Below are 25027 nucleotides of genomic sequence, written 5' to 3'. Positions count from 1 at the left end.
TTCATCAGGCATCACTTTTTATAAGCTAGTGGGATTATAATTGAAACGAATTCTCATATACAATATTCTCCAGCCACAGGAGGCCTACAGAAGACATATTTTAATGAATCAAATCATTCTTCTTTCTCGCTTTCCTCTTAGTATCAGTCCCACCATCACAAATCAAAGCATTTCACAAAGATTTAGAATATATCCTTTTACTGGGTACAACTAATATATCTTTTTATGAATTAAATGACATTTAGAGAAGGATGAAAACTGTACATAAACTACAAAAACATTGCTTCTTCCGAGTCCCTACCTCTACCTACTTTGAATCATTTATGTTTTACAGTCTCAAATCTAAATTAAGGAAATGAAACATGCCTGAACAAATTATGCCTATTTAATTAATACACCCATGAAGGTTTAGTCGAATGGTTAAGCCTGTAGTTTGCTCTTGTAAGGTTTGGAATTTCAGTCTCCTTATAGGCACCTGTATGGTTAAAAAAACCATATTTTAAACGCACCCCATTAATAACAGGGTCGAATTTACAAAGCAAGTGTAAAAGATTTGTAGATGAAATAATAATTATTCCTAAATTAATTGAAAATAAGAATCTAAACATATCTTATTATCTTCATACATGCCTAAAATTATTGTTCCCCCCTGCATGTAAACCTTCTGAAAAAGGTTCCCAGTCCACGGAAAGCCCTCCTCAGCCCACCACCACCTCTCTGATCTCTCTCCCAACTCCTCCCAAACCACGCAACCCTCCTCGGAGAAATCCTACCACTTTCACCAAATGAATTATCCATATCACTAAACATAAATGATAGCCCCCTCTCTCCTGCCGCCGATCTCCTCCCGTTATATCTCCCAACCGCAAATCCACCTCCCGGCAATCTCCATATAGACAACCCAATCATTCCTCCTTCATTTTCTTCAGCTGCCGGTAACTCCTTCCTGCAAACTGGGCACGAGTTGCGCATTTCTAGCCATGGTAATATACAACCTTCGTGGTAAATATGTTTGCATGGCAGCTCTCTTGCTAAATTTCCAAGCTCAAATTCTTCTTTACATACTGCACAATGACTCTCTGAATTTATATCGGCGGATGAGATTTCAATTGTTGCGATGGACTCCATGGCAGCTTTTGATGCTGGTAAATTATCCGGCCGAGTTAACCCTGCTATATCAACATGAGATAGCTGTCGAAGTAACAAATAAAAACCTGAACCCATCAAAAATTCCATCACGCTCTCGGGTATTGGACTGAGACCCGACTCAGATCCGTCATCGTAGTACAGTTCAAAGATGCTGTGGTTATTGTTGTCGATTTCTTCATTGGGCTGGCCTTGTAGGAGGATCACTGGGTTGACGGTTGAAGGTGGCTGGTCGTGAGAGTTGTGGCGATTTCTTCGCCGTGAATTACTGTTGTTAATCATAAACATCGAGGAGGTTGGTAGTGGAGGGGTTAAACTATCTGGTTCGGTGGTTGTAGCTTCTGTTTGGATTGCTTCTATGAATCCAGTGTCGCAATACGGACATGCTATGTGGTTGTGTGGAGAAAAATGGTTTATGATCCGTAGGCATCTGTAACACCAATACGATGATGTTGTGGGTGATGACATGTGTAAAAGGAAGACTTCAAAAAAGCAATAAAGACGAAGACAAAGTCTGATAGATTTGGAGAAGAAGAAGCAAAGCAAAGTGGGTGGCTATATACAAAAGGCAGAGATAGCGGTGTGAACGGATGAAGCACACGGTTTATTGACGTGGAGCTGAGTCGCAGGGAGACACTTTGACTTTATGGAAGGGTAAAATTGTAAAATGAAATGTTCATAGATTTTGAGACACCTGGCAAAGGCAGGAAGATGCTTAACGAGGCAAGTGCGTGTTGTTTTTCCACGGTAAAAACATGAGAATATATTTGGAAGTAATTAATTAGAGAGAAAAAGCATCTTTGTTGTTGGATCAGTGAAGAAATGAATGGTGTCCAGTCCACTTATGATTGTCTCCTAAACATCATCTACTACTCTGATTCACGCGTTAAAAGTAGAATATATATATTTTAAAGTTAATAATGACCGACTTCAGTACTGCTGTAGCTTATTGTGTTATAGCATGATAATGAAGGAATATATACAAATTAGAGAACATATTATAGGATGGAGAGGGGTGATGGTAAATGGAATCTTTATATAGATAGCCACATTCCTTGGAAACAAAAATTGGTTTAATAAAATTTTATGATGTGGGTTGGTGTCATTTTCTACCATACACCATCAACGTTGGGCCCATGTATTTCAGTCTTGGTTTTCATATTCCGGGTCTCACATCATCAACTTCTAATTATGCCTCTACTTATCTGCTTATATCCAATCTCTCTCTAAAAGTAAGCGACTTTTTCCCACCTAAGGTTTGCCTTGATCATACTTTCTCTTCACCAAAATATTTTAAAATACCACTTTATTATTCAAACCATAATTTCATTAAATATAATGATATTCATTGTGAAGACAAAAATATCATTATCCCTTCTTAGCTTCTTCCATTATCGATAACTATTGTTGACGTTGAGGAGTGTCAACGACTAGAAAATCAATAAACAAATCACAAACACTTTAGATAAACCTTTCTCAATCGTCTTTCAACCTAACAAATACAAAAAAGCAAATGAATCAAACCCAATTCATCAATCAATACTCGAAAAACCCTAGGTGGGAAAGTTTCAATAGTCGGTGATTGGTGAGTAAACAGAATCAAGAATGTTGAAGCTTTTGAAGAGGAAGAACTGTTGAGTTGATTGGTGGTGACAGGGATAATTTCTGATCATGGAATCAACTAGAAAAGAAAATAGTGTCAACCGTCGTTAAGCCCTCCCACTACCACCAAAATACTCCATATCAGTCCCTCATCAAAATCCCTTCCACTCCTGTCCGTCTAACCTCTTAATTCACCCGCCACCGCACACGGTTGGTTCGCACGATTCTTGCCCTTTTAGGCTGCTTTCAGAGTCGAAATTCCCTTGTAAGACCACCAATCAACTCACCAGCCTCCAATCTCCAAAGCCCCAAACTTCTCGACTCCAATTGAAAGTCGTTCGCCGCTTTCCACCACTTAGGGTTTCGTTGCTTTAGCACCGATTCCGACCGTCAAAATCCAATCTTTCACCATCATTTCAACCTTTGGTCTCCTTTCTTCAAAACCCCTTTAACCCCGATACTTGGTTACTCGTTGTGGTTTTATAACGGAGTTATAGTTTGATAGTAAAGTGGTATTTTGAGTGAGAAAAATTCGTTTACTCTCTCTTTAAGTTGAAAGATGTGTTATATGATGATGGTGATAAAGAAGAGAAAGTCTAAATTAGCGAAAGAATGGGACAACATAAATTTCAATACAAGTATCTCCTCTTGCGAGAAGTGGAGAGAAATGTCAATATGTCCAACTTCCTAAAAACCTAACCATGCTTATAATAAATACCTACTCAGATTCACTCCCACTCCCACTCCCACTCCCTGTCCTTGTTTTCAATCACAAAAACAATATGATAAGTTTAGTTTCAGACTGATGTTAGGCACATGCTTTGTTTTCGATATTATCAACCTCACTTTATCATTAATTCACGTTGACCTCACTTTCTNAAGAGAAAGTCTAAATTAGCGAAAGAATGGGACAACATAAATTTCAATACAAGTATCTCCTCTTGCGAGAAGTGGAGAGAAATGTCAATATGTCCAACTTCCTAAAAACCTAACCATGCTTATAATAAATACCTACTCAGACTCACTCCCACTCCCTCTCCTTGTTTTCAATGACAAAAACAATATGATAAGTTTAGTTTCAGACTGATGTTAGGCACATGCTTTGTTTTCGATATTATCAACCTCACTTTATCATTAATTCACGTTGACCTCACTTTCTTTATCATTCGTGTTAATTAATTCAACTCACATGATTTATTATAACTTCATAATATTAGATTTACTGTTTGGTTGTGGGTTTGCCAACATCTAACTAATTTATTAAACGTTTTAAATGCAATATTTATTAATTAATTTATAGTCACAACTAATAGCTTCATTTTCCTTGGAAAACATGAGCTGCTCACTACTTAACCATTACAAGAGCAGTTATTGTCTTTTGTAGACATGGGTTAGTTTTATTTGCATCAACAACAACAGAATTTATTCAGTTTCTTTGTTTAGCAAAACAAACTTGATGATTAATTGGACATCAATGTCTCAATAGAATCTAGATTTTGCTTTTTAAAGATAAAAATAAAATAATTTTATTTATTTATTCACCGCTGAAATTGATAATAAAAGAAACGGAAGGGGAGGGGGCAGTTGTTCAGAAATTAACTGCAGGTACTCTAGTTTAACTAAGTTAAAGCAGCGAATCTAAAGAGCTGACGTGTCAGTCACAGATTCCTCTTTTACAACACGAGGAAACCAAACCATCATTATCTCTTCTTCTTCTCTTACTCTTTCCCTAAAATCAAAACAAAATTTTAACATCAGCCGGTTAGCTTTTGGTCAATTAGCCCTATTTTTCAGGACATTTTTTCATTAGCACTATTCATTGTGTTTTTCCTCTTTTCTTTTTTAAATTAAATTAAATAACAAATATCCATTTCTTATTTTTACTATCACTGTATTTAATCCCCTTCATCAATTGCAACAAAACCCTAATAAGGGTTCTTCTATGAACCATTCGCCGCCGGATTCATCTCCTTTAGTTTTCCTTCTCTAACCTCTCTTTTCTTCTCACCTTACTGTTTCAACTGCTTTTTGTTCGGTGTTTTCTTACAACCCTTTTTTTTTTTTTCTTAATTGGAAAACATGTTGCATAAATTTTGTTTCTTTAATTCCTGATATATAACTTAATCCATCCTTTAATCGTTATTTCTTGCTTTGATCATCAGAGTATTTTAGTTTTAGTTGCTGAGGTGGTTCAAGTTTTGATTTTTAGTCCTTCAAAGTTGAGTTTTTTTGGGTCTGTAAATATGAGGTCTAGTTGTTTGGTCTTTAGAAGCTCCATTTTGTGAATGTTTTAGGGTTTAGAGCCTGATTGTTGCATCTGGGCAGTGATTATCTTCTGACTTTGTTGAACAAAAAGGGTTATGATCAATTAGGTTTCTTGTTTAGATAATGTTATCTGAATTGGGGAGGAGACCGATGATAGGTGGAAACGACGGCTCGTTTGATGATGATTTGGAGAAGGAAATAGGTTTATTGCTCCGTGAACAGCGTAGTAGACAAGAGGTTGATGATCGTGACCGTGAGCGTGAGCTTAACTTGTATAGAAGTGGTTCGGCGCCACCAACTGTGGAGGGTTCTTTGAGTGCAGTTGGTGGCTTATTTGGCGGTGGTTTTAGTGCTAATAACACAACCATATCGGAGCTTTCTAGGGGTAAACTTGGAAATAATAATAATGGTTTCTCTTCTGAGGAAGAGCTTAGGTCTGATCCAGCTTATCTTTCATATTACTACTCGAATGTGAATCTGAACCCCAGGCTTCCGCCTCCTTTGCTTTCTAAGGAGGATTGGAGGTTTGCGCAGAGATTGAGAGGAGAGAGTTCAGTGTTGGGTGGAATGGGAGATAGGAGGAAAGTGAATAGAGGACCTGATAATGGTGGCGACGGCGGTAGGTCTTTATTTGCTATGCCACCAGGGTTTGATTCAAGGAAACAAGAGAGTGAGCTTGAGTCTGAGAAGGTTCACGGCTCAGCAGATTGGGGTGGTGATGGACTCATTGGCCTGTCGGGAATAGCACTCGGGAACAAACAAAAGAGCCTTGCTGAAATCTTTCAGGTCATTTACTTCACTAAACGTGCTTTAATGGTCTTATTTTTTGATAAGATTGGTTATCTGTGTATACTACTGTGCTTTAATGCTCTTGATGATATTGAGTATCTATCTGTGGATTCTCTTTTTTTTTGCGGTTGTCTATTGTGACATTTACTGCTTAGGGTGTATTTGGCATGAAAAATGTGGTCTGTCTTTACTGGATTTTGAAGCTAGTTATATGATGCGTAGGCGATGAGTTACAAATGTTTTATCTTTTCCTTTTGCTTGAATTTTGACATGTAATAAATTGAATGACATCACAATGAAACCAGTTTTTTTGATTGAAAATTCAGTGTCATGAGTGTGCCATTGATGGATTCAAGTTTGTTTTACCTTCATTTCAATCTGTAATTCTTTCTTTTTAGTGATAGTAAATATTGTTTTGCGTCTCTTAAGTCTTTAGTACTATAGTATGCTGACTTGTGGGGTGCTAACTAACAGTTAATGTATATTTGTGTAAGAATGTGGTCATATTGAGCAATCATGGTAGTGTGTTGAGCTTATTGTAAACCGTTTGAAGTCTGAAACGTTGAGTAATGGCTCCATTTTATATAAGTTTATCAATTAGGCTTCGGTTGGGTTAAATCTTGCTCAGTGCATTCAGTTAGTAGTCTTTTACTTGCTTGTCAATGGCCTACTACATTCAGTTTAATGGGTCTCATTAATGAGCTCTAACACATGCTTTTATGCCATTATTATGACTTTCTTTGTTGTATAACCTTGTAGAACCATTCTCACAATTTGTTGGACGGTCTCTGTCGTATGTACTATGAATTCTGCAGTCATCATTCATATTGACTAAAATTTAGAATGATTCATAAGAATGTTTATTGTGGATATATAATAAATTTTAAGTTTCAACTGTAACCGTGGTTATTGAATTAAGATGAATTTTTATATCTAATATCATTGGTGCATGTTTATTTACAGAGAGTATGATTACAGAGGATGCATATTTTGCTAAGTTGCACTTAAAAACTTTTATCAGCCATTGAACCGCTTCTGATTAGCCACATTTAACCTTTTAGATTGGTGCATGTTTATTTATTTCGTTACGAGATTATTGGTTGGGAATTTGTTACTTCAAACACATCTTGGTTCTTTGTTGCACTAATTTTTATTTTATACTGATTCATGTTACATGTCTATGCAGGATGACTTGGGGAGAACAACACCTGGCACAGGGATTCCATCTCGTCCTGCTAGCCGTAATGCTTTTGATGAAAGCCTCGAGACCATTGGTACTGCTGAAGCTGAACTGGCTAATTTGCGTTCTGGTGCAACTGTTCAAGGCTCATCGGCTGTCCAGACTATTGGCCCACCTTCTTCATATTCGTATGCTGCTGCTCTAGGTGCTTCCTTGTCTAGAAGTACCACTCCTGATCCCCAACTTGTTGCTAGAGCTCCTAGTCCTTGCCCAACACCAATTGGAGGAGGGAGAGTTAACACCTCAGAAAAGAGAGGCATGACTAGTCCAAACTCATTTTCTGGTGTCTCCTCTGGAATGAATGAGTCTCCAGATCTGGTAGCTGCTTTGTCTGGCATGAACTTGTCAGTAAATGGAGTGATGGATGATGAAAACCAACTGCCTCCAAGGATAGAACAGGATGTTGAGAATCACCGAAATTATTTGTTTGCTATGCAGGGTGGTCAGAATCATATCAAGCAGCAGAAATACTCTAATAAATCAGAATCTGCGCATTTACATATGCCTTCAGCTCATCAATCAGGCAAAATGTCTTACTCTGATTTGGGTAAGAGTAATGGAGGTGGCTCAGACCTGAACAACTCATCCTTGGTAGCTGATAGGCAAGCTGAACTACAAAAGTCTGCCGTTCCTACAAATAATTCGTACTTGAAGGGATCGCCTACATCCACTCTTAATGGTGGAAGTGGTTTGCCTGCTCAGTATCAGCACATTGATGGTATGCAAAACTATGGGTTAAGTGGTTACTCGTTGAATCCATCTTTGGCCTCTGTCATGGCTGGCCAACTTGGTGCTGGTAATATGCCTCCATTATATGAAAATGTTGCTGCAGCATCAGCTATGGCAGTTCATGGAATGGATTCAAGAGTGCTTGGAGGAGGTTTGGCTGCTGGACAAAATCTTAACGCTGCATCTGACTCACATAATCTCAGTAGAATTGGGAGTCAAATGGCTGGGGGTGCTGTTCAGGCCCCTTTTGTCGACCCAATGTATCTCCAATACTTGAGAACATCTGATTATGCTGCTCAGCTTGCAGCTCTTAATGATCCCTCGGTGGATAGGAACTTTCTCGGCAATTCATATATGAATCTACTTGAACTCCAGAAAGCTTATCTTGGAGTTCTGCTTTCACCTCAGAAATCACAGTATGGTGCTCCATTAGGCAGTAAGTCTGGTGGTCCTAATCATCATGGTTATGGTGGAAGTCCTGCATTTGGGCTTGGTATGTCCTATTCTGGCAGTCCTTTGGCAAATCCTGTTATTCCAAACTCCCCAGTGGGACCTGGTAGTCCTATCAGACACAATGAGCCAAACTTGCGTTTTTCTGGGATGAGGAACTTAGCTGGTGGGGTCATGGGACCGTGGCATTTGGATGGAAGTATGGATGATAGCTTTGGGTCTTCTTTGCTAGAAGAGTTCAAGAGCAACAAAACAAAGTGTTTTGAACTTTCAGAAATTACAGGCCATGTCGTCGAGTTCAGGTATGTAGTGCTCTAAAATCATCTCCTTCTCCATTGTTATGCTGCAATCCTAAATTTATTTGTTTCTGCAAAAATCCTTTATGAGCAGTGCGGATCAGTATGGGAGCCGATTTATTCAACAAAAACTTGAGACAGCCACAACGGAAGAGAAGAACATGGTTTATCAGGAAATCATGCCTCAAGCTCTTGCTTTGATGACTGATGTATTTGGTAATTATGTCATTCAGAAGGTATCCATATGCGTACTTTGTTGTTGATGGATCTTAATTTCTTTGTTACATATTTGATTGAATTTACATAATTGATATCCGTATATGTCTGCAGTTTTTTGAGCATGGGCTTGCATCTCAGCGGAGAGAGCTTGCAAGCAAGCTTTTTGGTCATGTTTTAACCCTTAGCCTTCAAATGTATGGTTGCCGAGTGATCCAGAAGGTAACATTAGTTTGCAACTTCCTTACATTGTGATTGACCTTCTCATGTGTTGTAATTCTTTGTATGTGTATGTTTATTCTCATGACCTGCAGTTTTTCAATAGTACCATGAGAAATTTGCCACAGCTCTATGAAAGAATTAATGCTAACTGAACCAAGACTGACTGATTAGAAGTTGAATCTATTGAAGGTTCTTACTGTAATATGTTTCATTTAATTGTCAGGCCATAGAAGTTGTTGATCTGGATCAGAAAATCAAAATGGTTGAAGAGCTTGATGGTCATGTGATGCGCTGTGTGCGTGACCAGAATGGGAACCATGTCATCCAGAAGTGTATTGAATGTGTTCCTGAAGAGAGTATTCAATTTATTGTCACAACATTCTTTGATCAAGTTGTTACCCTTTCCACCCATCCTTATGGGTGTCGTGTGATACAGGTTGAGAAAATGTTTGCAGCTATATTTTACTTCTGAATGCTCGATTAGAAGAAAATATAGGTTCTTTAATTCTAAATTGTTATTGCTTTCTTGTGGCAGAGAATACTGGAGCACTGCGAGGACCACAAAACTCAAAGTAAGGTTATGGATGAGATCTTAGGAAATGTCAGCAACTTGGCACAGGATCAGTATGGCAATTATGTTGTTCAGGTTTGTACAACTTCCTAGAAACTTCCATTGTGAAATCCTGTTTGTTGTTATTGTTATGGGTTCATAAAAAAAATTAGTTTTCAGGTGTTTTGGTATTTGCCTTTTGAGATTTTGTCTAGTTGAGTTTTGGGGTTATGTCTTGTGTTATTTGTCCCCTGAAGTATCTTCTAAGAGCTGGACAAACTGATGACAAATTTCCTGAGTTTGATGTGACCTGGGCATAAAGGGAACAAATATACAATTAGCTTGTGTCAATTATCATACTATATGCTCTTTAGATCTCTTTTCTTTACCTTGATTGATATCTGAAATTGATTCAACAGCATGTCCTGGAGCATGGGAAGCCACATGAGCGATCTATTATAATTGAGGAATTAGCTGGGAAGATAGTTGAAATGAGTCAGCAGAAATTTGCTTCCAATGTTGTTGAGAAGTGTTTAACATTCGGTGGCCCTACTGAACGTCAGTTACTGGTGAATGAGATGCTTGGCTCTACTGATGAAAATGAGCCTCTTCAGGTATGTCAAATTCTTATGAACTTTTAGTAGCTACAGTGACTTGTCTGTTTAACTGTCACCAAAGTACAGTTCTGCAATATTTTCAAAATTTCCCAAACTTGCGTTTGACATAAATGAATGAAAAGGTTAAATGGCTAATTTGGACTGAATAATGATAATAATTTCAGAAGAAGTTGAAGCTTCATTTTATCTGGCCGATGCCCCTGAAAGTTCTTTAAGAAACTGGATTATTATGTTCAGTCAGTGACATTTTTATTAATTGTGCTAGCTCTTGTAAGCTGCTTTTTGGAATTAGTATTGCTTTTAATTTGTGATGAGGTATCAGCTTCTTAAGTAGTTGGCTTTAGAGAGACATGTAGGTTGATGTCATGTTCTGCAACCTAGTGATTCCTGCTTGTCTTTGATGAGAGGAGAGAAGGAAAACCAATTGCTGATATTTTACGTGTTTTTTTTTTAAATCTGATATTGTAGTTATATATGGTTAGTTTCAGCTAGTTGCTATTATTTATTCTTGTCTTACAGGCAATGATGAAAGATCAGTTTGCAAACTATGTTGTTCAAAAAGTTCTGGAGACTTGTGATGACCAACAGCGTGAGGTGATCCTTTCACGAATTAAAGTTCATTTGAATGCTTTAAAGAAGTACACTTACGGAAAGCATATTGTTGCACGTGTAGAAAAACTTGTTGCTGCTGGGGGTACTCATTCTTTCCCTGTTAGATTACATTTTTTTAGATAAGAAGTAAGAATTTACTAGTTTGCTATATGTCGGCTGGTGACCTAACATATATGGGAAGCACCCTGGATGTGATTAGACCTGTTGGTTATTGATTCTTGACCTATTGTTTTAAGGTCACTTCTTCTAGAGCATACCGGGTGCATGACTGATTATATTAGTGATTATATTCATATTGACTTGTTCCGTCAAATGTTGGTGAAGATTTCATGTTGACCGTATCAGTTGATTCTTTTGTTTTTAAGTCCACTAACTTGTCAACTAATTTGTCTGCAGAAAGGAGAATTGCTGCTCAGTCTTCACACCCTGCTTAAAGTGGCATAGTAAAGAAAGGTGTTTGTACAGCTAACTGAGGCTAGTGTGAGCTTCCTCTTTTCCTCTTTCTTTCTTCTGGTATTTAGAGCTATGACTCTTACCTATCTTTTAAAGATGGGTGGGTACAAGCCAATCGGAAATAAAGTTGTTGGTTGTACTTGAAACTGTACATTGTGTAGTTTACGGTTTATACATAGAGTCGAGCAAGCTGAGGTTCAGATGTTGAGTACACCTGATGCCCCTGCAGAGGAGATAAAAATGACATATACAGGTTTTGAAGGGTGTAAAAAATGATTAAATGTTATTGAGGTAGTTTTAAGTTTATATCATAACGTGACTGTACAAAAATGTTGCCATGTGGAGAGCTGTTGATGTTTAGTTGAGGCGGAATTGTTTTTATTGTATGGTTAATGACTTCTCTTTCTTTTCCCTTAAAAAAGAACATTTTTCTTCTTAGATTCTGATGCTTCTGATTTATTACTTGATTATGCATATGGCGTGGCCTTAACCAGGCCTATGTATGTGAGATGGCCTCAACTCAACTGTCTTTCTTCATCTCTTCAATCTTTTATTTTGCATGAATTTAGCGTATTCATTGGGGATATGTTAGGCTGCGTTTTGAAGAGAACCTGCCTCTTTTGAATGTTGAGGCATCAACAGATTATGGATTTGTGATTAAACGCTAGAACATTGGTAAGTGGGGTGTCAGCATATCCCAAGAGTTTCCTCTTGTAAGCACCATATCATTGGGTGTTTAAGATCAAGACTATATAGTTAACCAACAGATATGTAATGTAAGTTGATTATAATGAGGTCAAGTGACTACAAACAAATTAAGCTTCTCCCAGAAGCAATGCCTTTGAATGTTTTACACGCTTTCTCCAAACAATTCTTAGGTTATTTCCTTCGGAGTTGGTTCATTCTTGAGTCTGAGTTGGCCAGCCTTACCAAACAAGCTGGATCTAATTTGAAATGTAGCAGTTCATTTGATTTCCTTCATCAAATGCTTCTCATACAATGGAAGATGGAACCTCCATCTACGTATATTCATATTGGTATCAAGGTGAATAGCAATAAAATCCACCAAGAACCTTCATTGATCTTCAAACTCAATGTAAACAATGATTTTCGACAAAAGAAAGCTGTTAATAAGACCAACTCCCTTACATTTTAATTCGCTCGTTGCTGTCAATTCATACCCCAGAAAACAGTATAATCTACTGTAGCTGCGGGAGTTCAATGGAAATAAATTTTACAACAAAAGGATACAAGTAAAGTAACGCTGCGTCAACATTTGAAGAAGCAAATACCAAGTTTGTTACATTTCATAATCAAATGATCCCAACTGGGGATTTATATTTTACGGCCTAAACAACTTCTCCAGTTGAAACCAATTACAGGTCAAGAAGCAAAATCATTGATCCTAGGCATGATCGATTAACTGAGAGACCAATAAAATACATTCTATACAGCCAAAGATTTCACAACTCTCAATAATGACTTAAAATTGAATCTGAGTTACAAAGACAATGAGAAGCTTACTTGATCATCAATCGCCATTCCTGATCAATCATCATCAAAATCATCAATCTTTTGCCCAAACCCTTTTGGCCCAGCTCTGGCTCTCACCTTCACCTTCTTTCCACCCTTCTTCTTCTTCTTCTTAGCTGCCTCTTCTTTCTCAAACTTGTCTTTCTCCCTCTTCTGCAACAAATCTGTCACTGCTATGTAGACTACCTGTATGAAAAAAAATAAACAATTTAAGGATTAAATACAGCAATAACCCTCACCCCAAAAATGACAACTTTATTTCATTATTGGTATAATAGTCTGAAAAGAAAAACAAGCGAAGAAGCGAAGTTACCCCAATGGTGAGAATGGTTAGAGCAATAAAAGCAACGAAAAGAAGAATCGATATGATGTTGGAGACACCATCATCTCCNTTGATCATCAATCGCCATTCCTGATCAATCATCATCAAAATCATCAATCTTTTGCCCAAACCCTTTTGGCCCAGCTCTGGCTCTCACCTTCACCTTCTTTCCACCCTTCTTCTTCTTCTTAGCTGCCTCTTCTTTCTCAAACTTGTCTTTCTCCCTCTTCTGCAAGAAATCTGTCACTGCTATGTAGACTACCTGTATGAAAAAAAATAAACAATTTAAGGATTAAATACAGCAATAACCCTCACCCCAAAAATGACAACTTTATTTCATTATTGTTATAATAGTCTGAAACGAAAAACAATTGAAGAAGTGAAGTTACCCCAATGGTGAGAATGGTTAGAGCAATAAAAGCAACGAAAAGAAGAATCGATATGATGTTGGAGACACCATCATCTCCAGTTGAAGACACAATCTGCTCAGAAGTCTCAAGTGCGGTGGATTCGGAAGGCAAAACTTGTTCAGAGGTAGCATTGCTCCTCCGAAATTTGTCGTTTTTTTGAGGAATTCTATGACTTGGAGAGAGAGTAGTGGATAAGTATAGAGGGGAGGAAGTGAAAGGTAGACACAAGTTGTGGGTGTTAAGAGAATGGCAAGGTTTTGGCTTGGAAATGGAGAGGATTAATGGTGGTGGAGATAGGGATACAGATGTAAGAGCCATGGCTCATCTGCCACCACTTACACAGTCTGCTGCCGTGGCAAAAAGCTTCCACCACTTTCAACTTAGAAGCAGATAGATTAACTGTGTCAAGTAGTAAAAATCTCAGAACCAATCACAGGAGATGAAGAAGGTTTGGGTTGGGCCAACGTTCGGATGCTGAGTCCAGTTATCGAACCCAAACCAAATTATAATCAGTTCACCATTTCTCCACGTTTCCCACTTTCTTTTCCTTTTTTCACACTATCATTCACCATCCAACGGTTCATACTTCATCTCTGCGCCGTCTCAATTTCTCCACGTTTCCCACTTTCTTTTCCAGCTGTCAACCAACATTTTCTCTTTTTTATATTCTATTGTTCTATCCACTTAAAGTTAAAGGGCAGCCTAGTCGGTGTTATAATATTTCACCTCTCAATTTACCTATATACCCTCCCTTCACAACCCTTTTACTTCTGTTAAATATATCACTGATTCCAAAAAACATATTAAAAAAATATAGTTATAAATATCTAAGATAGAGACATGCCCATTACTAAATAGAATTGGGCATTTCAGTAATCTTTCTCTTTAATCTAGTACAGTCGGTTCTCTTTGTCAAGTAATGAACCAAGTGCGTGGCAGAATATTATTGGAATAGAGGTAAAATATACACAGTGGCGATCAAATGCTCCGAGATTGAGCTATAAGAAGTGTGATATTGATATCAAGATAGATATTTAGAGGATCAAAAATATCTGGCTAAGTCGTCCACGTTGGCACCCAGTACAAGATCGATCTGGATTCTATATTGCACTTTTTCTCTTCTTTTCTCAAATTTTTTACACCACCTAGAAATTTTCACTATTCATTTTCTTCTCCAAATCTCTATCCTCCCAAACACCTCCCTAAAATCTCTCTCCCACATAAGTAACCCCAGATCCGACTTCCAAAACGACTAAAAACTTCCTAATCAAATGGGCGAAGAGGTTCGGATGACCGAGTATGAACCTGACGCCAAGAACAACGACGACGACGACAATAACGCTGACGAAGAGAGAATACTTGAGTGGGAGCTGGGCTTACCTAACGGAAACGATCTAACTCCGTTATCCCAGTCGTTAATTCCGCTGGAGCTCATGACGGCCTTCAGTATCTCTCCGATGCAACACCGTACCCTCGTCGAGGTCAATCGCGAGTCTCAGAACACGCTATCATCGCTACGTGGCAGCCAGACGCACGCTCTCTCCTCCACTAACAACAACATCAAGTCGTCCACCGAAACGCGTGACCCAACGGTTCTGGAACCCGACGAGACCGACCAAAACGGGTCGGGATCCGACTCTCGGAAATCCCGTAAACTGGACTGTACGGAGGAGGCCGACTCGGCTTTGAGGACGGACAATTCGAACAACGACGAGGATCCGTCTGCGAGGACGCTCAAACGGCCGCGTTTGGTGTGGACACCGCAGCTTCACAAGCGTTTCGTGGACGTGGTGGGCCACCTAGGGATAAAAAACGCGGTACCGAAGACGATCATGCAGTTGATGAACGTTGAAGGCCTGACACGCGAGAACGTGGCGAGTCATTTGCAAAAGTATCGGTTATATTTGAAACGGATGCAGTGTTTGTCGAACGACGACCAGTCTTCTTCTGACCATCAATTGTTCGCGTCCACGCCGGTTCCACCGCAGTGTTTACATTATGAGAGCGGTGGAAATAGTAATAATAATAACAATAATAGTAATAATAACGGAAATGGACACGTGGCGGTTCCGATGCCCGGGTCGTATGGTGCGCCACCGGCTATGATGTCGATGCCGGTTTACGGGATGATGAACCAGGGGTTTCACCACCAGGGGCATGGGTTCGACCCGAGCATGTATAATATGAGCATGAATATGAATATGAATATGAATATGGGGATGAATAATATGCTGCAACAGAGGGATTGGTCTGTGAATAAGCACGGGGCGGTAATGTCGTATCCTCATCATGTGGCGCCTTCTAGTGATAAATGAAAAAGTATGAATTTTTTTGTTGGTGAATTGAATGGAGGTCAGTTTTTTAATTCCAATAAAACTTATGTTTTCATGTTATGTGATATAAAGGCTTAATAATATTAATTCTTAGGTATGGGGACAATAAATGAGGGGTCGTTAAAGCAGTATTTTTATCTTTAAGACTTCAGATTGATTGTTAAAGAAAGTGACCTGTATACATGCTGGCATTGCTGGAGTTCAGTATTAATTTTGACTTGAGTGCATCATTTTCTATTTTTATTATGTTTTAACTACTCGAATGGTATTGCTCTGTTATGCTATTGTTGTTCTAAATTATAATGCTCGTATATAGCATTCTAGTGATTGTTAAGGTATGATTTTGTTTTTTCTCTATGAATACCATGTTCTAATGTGTATAGATTGACACCTAAGCTTCTTTTGAAGGGATTTTGCTTCAGTGTTCTTCTTCAATTTAATGATAATGAAATGACAGGTTTGAAGCTTTCCTTCTTTTTTGCAAGAACTTAACAAACAATTACAAGGTTTTCTGTGCTTGCTGTCAGTTATGTGTAGACGTGTTTTTCAGACTTCAGTTAAATGGCTGATACGAATTTTTATTTGCATTTCTTTTTATTGGTTTATTTTTCAGATTAAATGCTTGGGCTATTTGGTTTGAGCTTAACTTTTATTGGAAGTGGCTGGGTGTTGGATTCTGAATTCTTATAGAGCATAGAGAGACACTAAAAGGCATATTCTGATGATAGTATGGAATATATTATGGATCAGGCAAAGCTATAACCTTTCTTCAGTTTCATTACACGTCTTCTTTGATTTATCAGATGGCAGCACAAGGGTCCTTGCAAACTATTCCAGGTCTACCAAGATGACAACAAGCTATAAAGTACATTCTTAACTTGTTCTTTATGGATAAATGTTATGATTGGTGTATTCGAACATGTAAAACCTTCTTTTTTAACAACAAACCTGAGTTAATAAAAATAAAAAATCTATGCAAAAGTTGTCAGGTAGACCCGCGGTCTAATCTGCAGGTGGTTAGACTGTCAGTCTTACCTTGTAGGGTATAGAGTGCCTTGTTCAATTAACAAAATTTGATATTTATTCTGCAAATGTGGAATTAGTTTAAGAAAATCCAATGCAAGAAATTTACATTCAAAACTTCACTTGGAAATTCATGAAACTCCAATGTGGGGAAACTGCAATAGCTTATTGTTTGATTGTGAACCTTTTAGGCTTAATGAATTCTAAAATATAAATCATCACGTAATTTCCAAAACATTTGTTCTCTTTGGTGATGCAATAATTCTTTTGGTGGTGGATCTTGTTTGCCCAATTGCCACTGTGATGACAGTGTCTGCCCCTCCAGTTGTGCGATGCAGACTTAAAATAATTGCATGTTAAGAGAGTTTGCAGGATCTACTCTAGCACAGAAGAATTGTTAATTGTTGATTTATTTATCTATTTGGCTCTTTTTGTTTTAAAAAAGAAATTTGCAATGTTGCTAGTGGAGGAAATGAATAATGTAGTTCAGGGTGGCTGAGGTTTCTTGTGGATTATAGTATTGCCTATGATTAACAGAGTAGACTCGTAACTTCAGACATGGTTGGTATTGCCTTTGCTGAGTTGATCTGACTGGAAAGCAAGATGTAGAGTTTGAATGAACTTGTAAGTTGTAACCAATGTGGTATAGTATCTTTATCAGATTGTGTTACCTAAAAGGTGGATTCAATTCAGTTCCTTAAATTAAATCAATTTTTGTTTGTTTTTCTCCTATTGTTGTGCATGAAGATGTACTCTGAATCCCCTTGCGTTTACAATTGCTTCAAAGAAAATGGTAAGTTAGTAGCATCCAACATGGAGGGCTAAGATTTTTGGAAAAATTTGCTTAAAGAAAGAAAGTTGGAATGGAATAAAGATTTAGTATCTTCTTAGTGTAATGTTTATTTTTGAGAAATATTGAGGTTTCAGAGCTTTATATGGCTGCAGATGCTTGCTTTTGCTTTTTCTGAGGAGTTAATAATAAATGAGAAGAGTTGGATGTAATGACTAATGACCAGAAAATTGTTTTTGGCCAAGGATGAAAGTCGTAAGAAGATAACTATTTAAAAACCATTCTGCAAAATCAGCTATGGTTTACTCTGTTTTTAAAGTAAAAACCGGTTTAGGAAGGGAAAGAATAAGAGCACAGAACAAATTGATCTGAGGTGCAGAGTGCTTTGACTCCAATTGATTAAATTTTCTTTTTAAGGAATATAACAATACCTATTCGCACAACTTGGATAAAAAATTAAAAATGGCGTTAATACAAAGATAACTAATATTCAAGATTCAGTTCTTTAGTAGATGGACAGATGGCTGAGGTAGGCCCTTCTACCTTCCAAAGAACTTTTCATCAATTATGCCTTGAGAATAACATTATTACAAGCTTACAGTACAGGGAGGATGCAGCTGGCAGTCTCACAGCAGAAACCTGGTCTCTTTCTGGCCATGGTGATTTGCAAATCACATCGCTCTTCTCAGCCCTGGAATGGTTTGGCCAGGGAAAGAAAAGTCCCTGAAGGAAAGAACATAACACACCTTCCTTTGAATTTCCCAATGCCATAGTGATGTACCTTTGTTGATGTACTACAGTTGTCCCAACTAGTACAAAAAGAGCAAAAGGGTCTGTATAACTCCCAAAATCCAAATAGTCTATCCCGAGAACTCAAGCCTGGGTCCACAAAGCCAAGGTTTACTTTCATCTAAAGAGAGCTCCATTGTAGAAACTTTGGGCAGCACAAGTCATGCAAAAGGCAGCATGATCACCCGTAACTCAGCTGAATATTAGTCTGCCTCTATCCAACTGCATCCCGGAAATTTTTTCAATTTTCTTTTCTTCAGCATCTTCTTCAACCGTGTAACATTGCTCCAATTTCCTGCATTGGCATATAAATCTGTCAACAACAACTTATTTGCTACACTTCCTGGCTCTAGCTCTGCCAAATGCTTAGCTGCTACTTCAGCAAGCTCTATATTCCCATGATTCTTACAAGCTCCTAATAGTGCTCCCCATACAAATATATCAGGTTCAGTAGGCATTGTCTTGATAAAATCATATGCCTCAGCAATTCTTCCTGCTCGACCAAGGAGATCCACCATGCATGCAAAATGCTCCAATCTTGGCTTGATTTTGTAGTTTTCTTGCATCTCACTGAATAGACTTTGTCCCAGTTCAACCAACCCAGCATGACTACAAGCAGTAAGAACTGCCGTAAAAGTCAGGTGATCAAGCTTCTGTTTCTCCTGCATCTTATTGAATAGCTCAATTGCTTCGTTGCAGTATCCATGATTTGCATACCCAAATATCATTGAATTCCAAGTGACCGTGTTCCTTTCTGACATCTTAGAGAACAATGCCCTTGCTTGAGATATAAAACCACACTTTGCATACATGTCGACAAGAGCACTTCTCACGTATATGTCATCTTCCACCCCAGTCACCACTGCATTCCCATGAATCTCCTTTCCACGCTTTACATTCGCCACGCTTGCACAAGCAGCCAAGATGCTACTAATTGTAGCGGAACTCGGATAAAATCCCATCCCCAGCATCTGCTTAAACATATCAAAGGCCTGATCATTACAAAAATTTTGCACCAACCCAGATATAACTGAAGTCCAAGACACCACATCAGGCTCAACACCATTATTATGCATCAATCCAAAAAGCTTAGAAACCATCACTTGATCACCCTTCTGTGAAAACCCCGCTATTAACGAATTCCAAGTAACCACATTAGGCGTCACTCCTAATATTTCCATTTCCTCCACCAAACTCAATGCTTCACTAGCAAGTTCATGTTGAACATACCCCGAAACCAAGGCGTTCATCGCCACTATATCTTTCTCAACCATCCCATTAAAAACTTTTTTTGCCGCTTCAACATACCCACATTTGGAATACATATCGATCAATGCACTAGTAACAAAAGCATCAGTTTCAAACGAATGTTTTACAACCACACAGTGTATCTTCAACCCGGTTCCTACATCCAGCAGATTCCCACATGCTTTTAATACGCTAGGAATAACAAATTTGTTGGGTTTCAGACTCTGGCCTTGCATTTCATGAAACACATCCAGTGCTTCCTGATGATAGCCACGCCGAGCGTAGGCTCCAATGAGAGCAATCCAACGGTGGATATTTGTTTTCGGAATTTTATCGAACAGTTTCCGAGCATATAATATTTTTCGGCATTCAGTGTATAAGGCTATGAGCTTGGAGGCGAAGTGGGTCAAACGAGCTAAGCCAGTGATGATAAGGTGTGCGTGGAGTACTTTTCCGGAATGCAATGCTCGATCATGAGTGTAGATTTCGATTAGTTTAGTGTAGGCTAATTGTGATGTGCGGAATGATCGGCTGATGATGGAAATTTTATGATCGGCCCTGATAAATAAGCCTGTACTGAAGGAATTCATTGACTTTATTTTATACATTGCTTTCTTTTTATTTTATAAAACCGGACAGTGAACGACAATGAGAGATTTCCTGGAAATAAAAGCTGTCTCTTACGGAGGAAATAATAAGAACCGGACAGATTTTTGTTAAAAGGAGTACTAAAAGAGAACGACAGTTTGGTGACGGTCGTGAACTTATGACATTCTGATACCCTATGGGCAAACCATCTACCCTGGTTTTCGGTAATCAGATAATGTTACAGTATAATATATGCTATGTTTAAGTAAAATGCTAAATACACACTTCCATGAATCATGGAAATTCAACACTCCAATCACTTACTACATGATATTCAACGGCCAGCTACGAGGATTGAATCAATGGTGGCAACATAACCAATTTCGAACAATGATGGAAATGGCATCTCGTTGTCCGGAGCTTCATCATTTGCAGAGAATAGATTGATTAAAGTACTCGCTGATTGTTTATTTGGCAATACAGCATCGCCATCCAGATACTGCAAACCTGCCTCATGCTTGGTTTAGCTTCTGGATTACGGAATGAACAAAACAGGCCTAGTTTTAGAACCAACTCCATTTGATCTCTGCATAAACACCTTCCCAGCAACCAGTGACCCAATAAACCAAATTTCCCCTTTCAGCCAACCCTTGTTATTGGGCCTCTTTCCACAAGCCACTTCAAGCCTAAAAATCCCAAAAGCATATACATCTGTGCAAGTAGTTGCCTTTCCAGTTCTCATAAGTTCTGGAGCCATATAACCAAAAGTTCCAACTAGTTTAGTGGTTTGTGGATTACGGAATGAACAAAACAGGCCTAGTTTTAGAACCAACTCCATTTGATCCTCTGCATAAACAGGCCTAGTTTTATCTTCTGCATAGAGATTCTTGTAGGAGATCCTTTTGAGGACGGTATTCTCTTTCCCATTCTTCATATCTCTTCTTCCTTATAGTGTATATGCATACACAGATTGATATCATTGCAACTGCTATTGGCATAGATAAAATAACAAAGTTCTGTAAGGTATCCTACTTACTACTGGATTTAGTGTTGTAGGAAATTGAAGTGGAGGAAGCCTCGAAATGTCAAGGTTTTGAGCTCGTCCAGTTTTGTTGAAGCTCCACTCAAGAATATGTTGGTAAAGTCCATTTGTATCAGTTGCAGCGGAGAAGCCAACATACATAGAATCCAAATGTGTATTAGTTGTCCACTTTGAAGGAACAAGTTTTCGTTCTTCCATTCTGTATCGATAAATTAAGTTGCTGGAGCAGAATCAATAGAAATCAGGCTGTTGGCGTCAATTTCGACATGGTCATCTTCTATATCATTAAATTCAGGGGTTTATACAGTATCCAACTCAACCGCTAAGATATGGTCTGTAGGGAGGCGACTGTTCGAAATATTGAAAAGTCCTAAATATGCACCTGCATCAGCTTTACTGAAGTCCATCGTGGGTGAGATGACAAAAGCCATGCCGTAGCCGGCAAAATAAGGCTCAAAACTCATGGAAAATACAAAATTCGTGGAAAAGAAAAGAGACTGAGAGGAAGATGTATTGAATTTTAATGGAAAAGGATAGAAACTGTTCTACATTACTCTGGAGGCTCAGCCTTCTTACTTTCTTAGACAGTATATTGCAGAAAGTTAGCTCTGGATACTGAGCGAGGACTATCAGAAGAGAGTAACATGTAAAAATTGATAAGAAAGTCTGGTCTTTCTCCAAATTTTCTTACAGAGTAACATGTAAAATTTGAGTAGATATGCTATAGCTGATCTTTCTTCTTGGATTAAGACCCAGTTTGGAGGTGGTAGCTTCCAACTTAATCATTTGTTTCATAAGTTACCACCCCAAATGTGTTTGATAAACACATTGTAAAAATGATTTTCTTTTAATCAGATTATGTGTATGGATTATCATTTCATTTGGTTTGGATTATGGCCAAGTGTTCTAAGGATAAAACAAAATCAGAAGAGTTACAAGTATACATCAAGACTGCAGCTGTTGGAAGGATAATAGAAGGACAAGAAGATCTTTTTGCTCGTTTAGTTGTGACAAAAACTTACTCGAAGTTTACATACTGGGTTGACAAACGAGAGGGCAGACAAACCCTTTTAAAGTAAAGTTCAAATTTGCATGTTTTGATCATGGTGAACGATTTAAGTAAACTAAAATAAGAGCATGCAATTCCATATATTGGTACTGAGAAGAATGTAAAAAAAAAAAAAAAAAAAAACGTGTTATTACCAAAAATCCCCACATGAGCAGGAACCCTGCTTAAAGTGATGGAAGCGATAATTATCTCTTAATACTATCTCTTTCTCAACAATTTTTGATATGTACTTCATAAAAGAATGGCAATCTGTGCAGACTCTAAGGTTCTTGAACACTCGAATTCGTTTTTTTGCTGGCAGGCTGATAAGGCCAAAACAAACAGCAAGTTTTTCACTGTGATATAAAACCATATCCTCCTTTGCAATGGGGGTATGCTCAACATTTTCTATTTGTTGCATTACTTGCTTCAGTTTCTCATATACTTCTGGCATTTCAGGATGAGATTTATCACGTGAAAAGAATCTGTAGATCTTGTTGTGCACTTCTATCCAGCTACATCCTGGTTCCTTTGCAACCTTCTTCAGTGTCATTAGCTTTCTTTGATTTTCTGCATCAAGACGTTTTCCGGCTTCAGCATACATATTTGCGAGGGTTACATAAACTGTTGCATCTTTTGGGTCTAAATCTAATATTTTCTTGGCTACAAATTCTGCCATTTGAAGGTTACTATGGCACCGGCAAGCTGCCAGCAAAGGTCTCCATAATGGAGCTGTAGGTTTGATGGGCAAATTGTTTATGAAATCAAGTGCTTTTTCTAGTTGCCCAGCTCTTCCCAGCAAGTCAACCATGCAACTATAGTGTGTCTCTTCCGGTTGGATACCATAGTCTTTCTCCATGGATTCAAATAATTTATGGCCTTCTTGAACCAAGCCAGAGTGGCTACAAGCAGAAAGAACTGCTAGGAAAGTATAATTGGTTGGCTTAATTCCTTGCTCAACCATCTTTTGAAATAAGATTATAGCCTTTCTTGGATAGCCATTTTGTGAATAAGCTTTGATCATTGAATTCCATGCTACCACATCTACTGCTGACATCTGACTGAAAACTGTTTCTGCATCTTCCATACTTCCACAGCTGTTATAAGCTTCTATCAATGAGCTTCCCACATGCATGTTTGATTGAAACTTGGTTTTCACCAACCGAGAATGTATCTGCTCACAAGTTGCAGGTGATGGCAACAAAGAACAAGCTTTCAACATAATCGAATAGGTAAACTCATCACATGCTGCATCATTCTTAACCATTTCATTAAAAGCTTCCACAGCCTCTCTGGCCTTCTCATTGTGAACTAGCCCTGCTATTTGTGCATTCCATGATACATTAGATGCCATTTTCCCCATCTCTTTGAGCTGTTTGTTTGCGTCACATATTTTTTCAAGTCTTGTGTACATGTTTATGATGCTAGTTCCTACAAAATCACTTAAAGCCATCCCCAGTTTAAGAACTTGAGCATGAAACATGCGACCACAACCAAGATTCTTCATACTTGCACAAGATGCAAGAGCAATTGTATAAGTGTACTCATTTGGATCAACACCATCCTCTCTCATCAAGCAAAACAGTCTTAAAGCCTTCTCAAAATCCCCATGCTGTCGGCATCCATTAATAATTGCAGTCCATGAAATCACATTCCTATGCACAAGACTATCAAACAAAGATTCAGCATCCTTCATCATCCCACACTTAGTGTACAGTGTCAAAAGTGCATTATCTACTGCTGTTTTAGATGAACTTTGTGTCTTCACAATTTGAGCATGAAGTTGTTTCCCTTCCTCAATGGCTAACAGACTGCCACAAAGTGCTAACAACGTTGAGTATGTATAATGGTTTGGCCTAACCCCTACACTATCAAGCTTCACGAAGAAACTAAAAGCTTCATCAAACAACCCATTGTTTGCATATCCAGATATCAAGCAATTGCAAGAAGCAACATCAAGAAAAGGCATTTGATTAACCAAAATAACCGCACTATCCACATCTCCACGTTTAGCATACATATCAACAAGGCTAGTACCCACAAACTGATCATCGCCAATTCCATTCTTAATAATGAAAGCATGGTATCTTCTTCCAAGTTCAAGATACCCCTCACGGCTACAAAAGCTTAAAACACTAATCACAAACCGCCTATCTAACAAACTTTGTGAAGAATAACTTGTAACTTGCGCATCATTAATACACTCATCATCACTAAAAATATCACGGGAAGTATCAATTCTTTCAAAATAACTATTTTTAGTGACACCCTTTTCTTCATCATTCAGGCATCCATTGAAGCTGAGGTCAGTCGTCGAAATACCAGCTCTTCTATGACTTCTATCATACAGCTTATATACAGCCTTCATTGTAACTTGTTCACTAACCATAAACGTTATTGGGTGGTTACATTTTTTCACCTTAACTTGGTATTTTACCGGGTAAAGAAAAGAAAAGCTGCTGCTCAAGAAAAGCTCATATGTAGAAGCCATGGATGGCCAAAGCGAAGTGAAATACGTATTTTGTTTCTTTTGAGAGTAAGTTGGGCTAAATTTCAAAATAATCCATCAAAGTAGGTTATTTGAGCCAATTCTTCTTAATAAAATATCTCTATTTATCTAGTGTGAAAGTCCGTACAATTTACAAACATTGTAATGATTTAACACCGTGCGATGATAGAGTGCCACTATTTCATCTGACACCACATCATCTTGA

At 38.2% G+C, this 25027-nt stretch overlaps 6 protein-coding genes across 10 annotated transcripts; 2 read left to right on the top strand and 4 right to left on the bottom strand.

Annotated features, from left to right (window-relative positions):
• Positions 1-534: 534 nt before the first annotated feature.
• Positions 535-1733, bottom strand: LOC116107293 (E3 ubiquitin-protein ligase RDUF2-like). The gene has a single exon (XM_031393581.1). The coding sequence runs from the start codon at positions 1612-1614 to the stop codon at positions 637-639; it is 978 nt and encodes a 325-aa protein (XP_031249441.1). The 5' UTR covers positions 1615-1733; the 3' UTR covers positions 535-636.
• A 2804-nt stretch (positions 1734-4537) lies between these two features.
• LOC116107267 (pumilio homolog 2) lies at positions 4538-11580 on the top strand. Its single transcript, XM_031393560.1, has 9 exons — positions 4538-5799; positions 6989-8523; positions 8612-8753; positions 8848-8955; positions 9179-9391; positions 9491-9601; positions 9925-10119; positions 10642-10816; positions 11131-11580. The coding sequence occupies exons 1-9, from the start codon at positions 5137-5139 to the stop codon at positions 11166-11168; spliced, it is 3180 nt and encodes a 1059-aa protein (XP_031249420.1). The 5' UTR covers positions 4538-5136; the 3' UTR covers positions 11169-11580.
• An 882-nt stretch (positions 11581-12462) lies between these two features.
• On the bottom strand, positions 12463-13920 carry LOC116107351. Of its 2 annotated transcripts, XM_031393632.1 has the most exons (3): positions 13500-13919; positions 13034-13101; positions 12463-12906 (listed from the first exon to the last, which is right to left on the bottom strand). In XM_031393632.1, exons 1-3 carry the CDS (start codon positions 13768-13770, stop codon positions 12736-12738), a joined length of 510 nt encoding a protein of 169 aa, XP_031249492.1. In that variant the 5' UTR covers positions 13771-13919; the 3' UTR covers positions 12463-12735. The 2 variants fall into 2 exon arrangements, with proteins under 2 accessions (XP_031249492.1, XP_031249493.1); XM_031393633.1 differs by lacking the exons at positions 12463-12906; positions 13034-13101 and adding an exon at positions 13120-13304 and having other exon boundaries at positions 13432-13920.
• A 709-nt stretch (positions 13921-14629) lies between these two features.
• LOC116107354 (transcription factor LUX-like) lies at positions 14630-16844 on the top strand. Of its 4 annotated transcripts, none has more exons than XR_004124444.1 (3): positions 14630-15771; positions 16194-16242; positions 16399-16844. XR_004124444.1 is itself a non-coding variant. In XM_031393638.1 (2 exons), the coding sequence occupies exon 1, from the start codon at positions 14724-14726 to the stop codon at positions 15765-15767; it is 1044 nt and encodes a 347-aa protein (XP_031249498.1). In that variant the 5' UTR covers positions 14630-14723; the 3' UTR covers positions 15768-15771; positions 16399-16844. The 4 variants fall into 4 exon arrangements, 2 of the variants coding, with proteins under 2 accessions (XP_031249498.1, XP_031249497.1); XR_004124443.1 differs by having other exon boundaries at positions 14630-15804; XM_031393638.1 differs by lacking the exon at positions 16194-16242.
• Positions 16845-18391: 1547 nt separating this feature from the next.
• On the bottom strand, positions 18392-20381 carry LOC116107342 (pentatricopeptide repeat-containing protein At5g59600). Its single transcript, XM_031393625.1, has one exon. It carries the CDS (start codon positions 20241-20243, stop codon positions 18591-18593), a length of 1653 nt encoding a protein of 550 aa, XP_031249485.1. The 5' UTR covers positions 20244-20381; the 3' UTR covers positions 18392-18590.
• A 2083-nt stretch (positions 20382-22464) lies between these two features.
• LOC116107349 (pentatricopeptide repeat-containing protein At2g03880, mitochondrial-like) lies at positions 22465-24872 on the bottom strand. Its single transcript, XM_031393629.1, has one exon. The coding sequence runs from the start codon at positions 24802-24804 to the stop codon at positions 22465-22467; it is 2340 nt and encodes a 779-aa protein (XP_031249489.1). The 5' UTR covers positions 24805-24872.
• Positions 24873-25027: the final 155 nt, after the last annotated feature.

This window comes from Pistacia vera, unplaced genomic scaffold (assembly GCF_008641045.1).
Source record: "Pistacia vera cultivar Batoury unplaced genomic scaffold, PisVer_v2 Contig531, whole genome shotgun sequence".
Lineage (NCBI taxonomy): Eukaryota > Viridiplantae > Streptophyta > Magnoliopsida > Sapindales > Anacardiaceae > Pistacia > Pistacia vera.
This window is presented reverse-complemented; position numbering and strand designations above follow the sequence as displayed.